General features: G+C 39.3%; 1 protein-coding gene across 5 annotated transcripts in view; it reads right to left on the bottom strand.

Annotated features, from left to right (window-relative positions):
- Positions 1 to 6,669, bottom strand: part of Nsd3 (nuclear receptor binding SET domain protein 3) — a 108,178-nt gene that overhangs the window by 68,817 nt on the left and 32,692 nt on the right. For all 5 annotated transcript variants that reach the window (XM_026786958.1, XM_005362459.2, XM_013352004.2 and 2 more), the window contains exon 2: positions 4,070 to 4,788. In XM_026786958.1, coding sequence (XP_026642759.1) covers positions 4,070 to 4,744 — 675 coding nt within the window. In that variant the 5' untranslated portion in view covers positions 4,745 to 4,788. The remainder of the gene's footprint in view (positions 1 to 4,069; positions 4,789 to 6,669) is intronic.

The following is a 6,669-nucleotide window of genomic DNA, read 5'->3' as shown; positions in this document are numbered from 1 at the left end:
ACCTTCTCCTTTAGCTGAGAGTCAAACTTTTTAAAAAAAAAAAAAAAAAAAAAAAAAAACCCACAAAAAACAAAAGCAAATTCTGGTAGAATTTAAGCTCTAATAACATTAGCTAAATAAACTTCAAAGATATAAGCAAAATCATATTCTCCAAAAGAACAAAAAAACAAATGTTCACATTAATGATGAGAAAAAAGGGGGCTGGATATGGGGCTTAGTAGACACGATAACTTCCTGTGCAAATCCAAGAACTTTAGTTCACATCCCAGCATTTACATAAAAAACAGTCAAGCATGACACACCTGTAACCTCAACACTGTGAGCAACAGAGTCAGGAGAATTGCTGGGCCTTGCTGCCTAAACAGCTCCAGGACCAGTGAGACCCTACCCAAGGGAACAGGTGGAGTGATGAGGTGGGACACCCAACATTCTCCTTGAGCCTCCAATACATATGTACATATGCCACACACATACATATAAACAAAGAAAAAATTTACAGGGGATAGAGTGAGCCTTTTTCTTTCACTGTCTGAGTAACACAGTTTATGCTGTTGTTTTCTAAGTGTGTACAAGAACATTTCTCAAGAGCATAAGGGCATTTATTAATGGCCTGCACCCCACTCTCTTCCATCACAATTCCCCAGGCTGTCTTGAACTTGCTCTGCAAACATTCCTGCCTGAAGGTAAGTGCTGTGGTTGTAGACAGCTTTACCATATATGGCTCCTAAATGCAAGTTCAAGAACTAAAAGGGTTGGGCGGTGGCGGCGCACACCTTTAATCCTGCATAGGCAGGCGGATCTCTGTGAGTTTGAGGCCAGTCTGACAGGCTCAAAAGCTATAGTGAAACCCTGTCTTGAAAAACCAGAAGAAGAAAAAAAAAAACCCACAACTAAATAGACTGTTTAATCTAGCTTCTAATGGCTCCCAGCTCTTTTCTATTAGGGGTTTTCATGTACTTTTTGCTTTTTGTTGGGTTTTTGTTGTTCTGTTAGTTTTTTGAGACAGGATTGCATATAGCCCAGGCTAACCTCATACCCATTATAGCCAAGGATAACTCTGAACTTGTGATCCTCCTGCTTCTACTTCCCAAGTGCTGGGATTACAAGCATGCACCATTTGGATATGTTTCTAATAAACTTTATCAAAAAGTGTAGCCTAATAAATACAGTTGAATATTACCATCCTTGCCAGATTCTTTATAGCAAAAGTAAGACAGGCCAGCACAGCAATTCTCAGAAACTAGGAAACTAATGGCCAAATCCAGCCAAGTAGTGGCGGCACACACCTTTACTTCCAGCACTTGGGAGGCAGAGACAGGTGGATCTCTGAGTTCAAGGCCAGCCTGGTCTACAAAGTGAGTTGTGGGGCAGCCAGAACTGTTAAACACAGCAAAACCCTGTCTCCAAAAATGCAAAAAAAAAAAAAAAAAAGCCAAATTCAGATCTCAATTTTTGTGACTCTCTTCTCTTCATTAAAGGTTGAGGCAAGAAATGTTACAATGGGGTTGGGAATGTTGCTTAGTTACTCACGTGCAAAGCTGGAGTAGAGAGAAAGGCTGTGAGCACCTGGAGTGCACAGCCCTATTTATTCACTCGCTTAACAGAAAGCCAATCAGACATAAGGAAGGTAGTTATGTGGGGTATTTGTTAAATAACATCAAGAACTCATGGAGGGGCTCATGAGATGGCTCAGTGGTTAAGAACATTTGCTGTTCTCCCAGAGGACACAAGTTCAATTATCAACAACCACAGTAAGTAGATCACACCAGCTTGTAAGTCTTTATTTTCTTTCTTTTTTCTTTTTTGAAACAGGGTTTCAAATAGTCCTGGCTGTTCTGGAACTCGCTTTGTAGACCAGGCTGGCCTCGAACTCACAGAGATCTGTCTGATTCTGCCTCCTGAATGCTGGGATTAAAGGCGTGAGCCACCACCGCCCCTTTGGCTCAACCTTAACTCCAGGAGAGGCCCTCTTCTGGCCTCCAGGGGTACCTGTGTGCACACGCATGCACACACAAAAGAACAAATGAGGGAAGGAGTGACACTCTGAAGACAAAGGCACTTTGCCAAGCCCGACAACCTGAGTTCAGTTCTCAGGACCAACATGTGAAAGAACAACCTTCTCTCCCAAGTTATTCTCTGACCTCCATACATGGAGTATGGCATGCATGGGCACATGTGCATGCACACACAGACACAAGTAATACATGCTTTAAAAACAGAACATTTTAGAGAGCATTTCATAGTATGCTAAATTTAAAAACCAATGAAAGAGAAAGAAAGGGCTGAGGGGGGCTGGAGAGATGGCTCAGCAGTTAAGAGCACTGGCTGCTCTTCCAGGGAACCTGGGTTCGATTCCCACCACCCACATGGTTGCTCATTACTGTAACTTCAGTTCCAGGAATCCAATGTCCTGCCTGTCTCCACAGGCACTGCATTCATGTGGTACACAGACATACATGCATGCATACACCCATACACTTACATTTTTTTTTTTCAAAAAGAAAGCACTTCATTCTAAAGCCTTCATTCTTACAGATGTGAAACTGACACCAGAATAGCTGATTATCTGACTCCTCTTAATTACTCAATTCTATTTCTTTCACAGCATGTGATATCCTTTAAGCTTCTGTGCGTATGGTGTGTATATACATATACATATATGCATATGAATGAACTGAGATGGAAGCACCTGTGAGCAGATATCATTGCTTTGTGTTCAGTTACACTTTCAATTCTTAGAACAGTGCCAGACACATGATATTCAATCAATGTTAATGTGATAAATGAGTAAGGAAATGACAGAAAAATAGGATAATAAGTGAAATACCTACTGTGATCTTTACCCCAGGGGGTGGGGGGAGGGAATCAATCACATTTGAGTCATATGAAATAACAGGATCCAGCTACCCAAGAAATGTTCAATTAACAAGAAGTAATCTTTCTTTAAACCAAAGAATAAATTAACTTATTCAGCTATATGAACTATGACTGCAAATAACTGTCACAACATAAGCATTTATTAGTTTCTTCCTAAATGCTTATCTAGGAAACATCTGTAGCTTATATCACAAACTCTTCATTCAAGTTAGACCTGATCTATTACATACTTACTATTATTATCTTATTACCATGAAACTTCACAATCAAATCTGACAGTAAAATAATATAGAGAGCTGGGCATAGTGGCTCATGCCTTCAGAGCAAAAACCTAATTAATTAATTAACAAACAAATAAACAACAAAAATCCTCCAGTACACATGGGCTTTTATAAAAACTCCACCTAAACGGAGCTCAATAAAATCAATAAAAATATAAAATTAAAAAAACCCTTCACCTAAAGTCCTAATCAGCATGTTTAAATGATCTAACTTTATTTTTTTATTTTTGAGACAGAGTCTCACTATATCATCCTGGCTGGCCTAGAACTGGCTATGTAGACCAGGCTAGCCTCAAATTCGCAGAGATCTACCTGTTGTGCATCTGTCTCTACTTCCCAGCCACAACCCCAGGGGAGCTGTGAAGAGCTCTCCGACTTCCGCTTAGTTAGCAGCAAACAAGTGGATACAGTGTTAAATCTAAACTACCTGCAAATCTGGCCTCAAATAAACAAAATCCCATTTCTCTTCGCCCTTTTTCTCCATCTTCCAAAACCAAGAGTTTGATATAAGAAAGTAAAGATATTTGAGCCTCTCAAGATAAGAAAATAAACCAGTCAGAGGTGGAGCAGGCAGGTCTGTGTCTAAGGCTAGCCTTGTCTACAGAGAGGGTTCTAGGATAGCCAGGGCTACACAGAATAACTCTGTCCAAAACAAAACAAAAAGAAAAAAAAAGAAGAAAAAGAAACAAGATTCTTCATGTCAAACATGTTTAAAATCTCTTTGTTAATAATGTACATTATACTCACCAAATATTTATTCATTAATTATAATATTTCCAAGCACCTTGCTAATGATTACAGGAAAGAACTCACCAGAAATATACTTGGAGAGAAAAACAAACATAAAAAGATTTCCAGTTTCCAGTAAACATGAAAGATTACAAAACTTCTCACAAAATGTCTCAACTTACATTCTGTCCCTCTGGTTCTAATTTGGGGATTTTGTGTGACTTGCGCTCTTCGGATCTGGACGCCTCATGTTTGTTGCTTTTTTTCCTCTTTTCCTTTCTGCTTTCATGCTTTGACTTGGTGTGCTCACTTGCCTGTACTTCATTTAAAAGGTCTCCACAAAGGGAGGACTCAAACAATTCCCTGCCATTCTGGATAGTTTTGGTTATTTTTAGTTTAATCTCAGGTGAGCCTGTCTTCTTTGGAATTACAGTTTGTGGTACCGAAGGAGGGGGTGGCGGCTGTGGAGGAGAAGGTTTTTCCAGAATTTCGTGTGGTCGTGTGTTTGGAATTTCTGAATGGTAATAGTCAGTGGGGCTAAAGTTTCTAACTGCACCAAAACCGTTGGCTGACCCATTGGGATACTGATTATATGGCGGGTATTTGGTCTGTGTTTCATACAAGCTGATCGACGGTGGGTAGCCATTTGTGAGTGGAGGAAGGTCTTCTGCTGTAGGTGGATACTGAAAACCTTGCTGCAAAGTAGCTTCGAAGGGTGTGTGGCCACCATCTTCAACAATGTCACTGCTATTATCAAAGGCATCCTCCTGGCGGATGTTGGCGGAGTCAATGAGTTGAGGTGGTTGCTGAATTGTGTTTCCCATGATCCCTTGCATGAAAGAGAAAGAGAAATCCATTGTTCTGCTCCAGCATCCTTAACTTTCCCTTTCTCTCATCGAGCCTAAAATAAAAAGAGGAGGATTAAAAAGTATTAAAATTCTACTAGGCAAGAAGTCAACCAACTGATAAGAATTCCACAATAAAATAATTTTTCACATTCAGATATGCAGACATTAAACCTACATAATCTGACATAAGACAAATACAATCTACCATGGAGCCCAGGCTGTCCTTAACCTGGGGAGCCTCCTCACTCATCCTCCCAGTACTGGGATTATAGGAACACACCATATGTCCAACAAAATCCTGCATACTTTCATAACAACTTCAGCATGCATAAGTAATTTTCTTATATACATACTTCATATTTTTTGTTTGTTTGTTTTTTGAGATAGGGTTTCTCTGAGCAACAGTACTGGCTGTCCTGGAACTTGTTCTGTAGTCCAGGCTGGCTTTGATCTCAGAGATCAACCTGCCTCTGCCCCCTAGTGCTGGTATTAAAGGCATGCACCGCCACCGTCACCACCACCCAGTATTATACTTCATTCTTTAAATGGTTGTTTAGTAAACTGTAGTATTACTTTCATAGGTTCAACTGTATATGCACTATAAATCAATCAGCTGCTTACAAGTTTTTAGTATATAAACATGTCTACAGAAAACTTTTGGAGGCAGAGTCTCACTATGTGGCCTAAGATGTCCTCAAATTCATGGTCCTCCTATTTCTGCCCCTAAGTACTGGGATTATAGGTATGTGCTACCATATACAGCTCTTGAATGTCTCCTTCAGCAGGTTCACTATGATATGCCTGTCATCCCAAGCTTAAGGTGGAGATAGAAGAATTTTGAGTTGAAAGCCAAACTGAGCTATATATAAAAAGACACAGTCTTACACAGGGAAAAACAAAACAAAAAACTTCAGATTATAAATCTATTATAAATTTATTCATATAGGCAGATTTAAAAACTTTATGTCTAACTGCAAAATTGTTCTACTGACTGTACTATTGTCAATTTATAATCATATTAATAGTGTGTAAACATGTCTGATTCTCTACACATTTGGCCATTATCTAGATGCTTTAAAAGTGGTGTTGTATACAGGAGACTCATTTTGAAATGCACATGTCAATGTTTTACTCTTCAAGAGTCCAGTTTAATAAAGTCTCTGTGTGTGTGTGTGAGAGAGGGGGGGGGACCAGAGCATAAGTATTTTAACAACACATCCCAGCTGATTCTTGAGGCAAGTTTTATTAGATCACCGCAGTTCATCACTATATTTATTATATAATTATGTAAAGTATCTACAATGTATTTGAACATGCCCACTGGGTAATGATGCTATAATGTAGACAAGCATCTGCAACAAGACCATCTTGTCTTGTCAGGTGTTTAACAAGACCACAGCCAAGAGAAACGATTAATGAATAGTCTATATATTACTTATACATTTTCATCTACAGAGCAAACAGGTTTCTATTACTATGTTAAGTCTGATGTGCTGATTTTAGCTGTCTAGAATATTGTGCAGGCTTCTGAGGCATATGGACCAGTTCAATTCTGTAACTAATCAACAGTGTCTATCACCTTAGTTCCAATAGTGTCTAGCACTTACCAAACTCAGAAGAGCAAATCCAAGAGGGAAACAAAACCTAACAATGTGCCTTTTGAGCCATGCCCATCACTCATACAGCTGCTGTTTGTTCCTCTATAAGCAAATGAATAACTGGAGACATTTTAAAATTACAAACAAATTAATAAAAAGGCAAGTGATGGCCAGATGTGGTGTCATACACCTTTAATCTCAGCACTTGGCGAAGCAGAGGCAGGCAGATCTCTGTAAATTCAAGGCCAGCCTGGTCTACACAGTGAGTTCAAGGACAGCCAGGGCTATTTATGGAGATCATGTAAAAAGAAAAAGAAAGAAAGAAAATAAAGAAAA

This window comes from Microtus ochrogaster, linkage group LG7_11 (genome assembly GCF_000317375.1).
Source record: "Microtus ochrogaster isolate Prairie Vole_2 linkage group LG7_11, MicOch1.0, whole genome shotgun sequence".
NCBI classification, from domain to species: domain Eukaryota; kingdom Metazoa; phylum Chordata; class Mammalia; order Rodentia; family Cricetidae; genus Microtus; species Microtus ochrogaster.
Note: the sequence above shows the minus strand (reverse complement) of the source record. Positions and strands in the feature narration are given on the sequence as shown.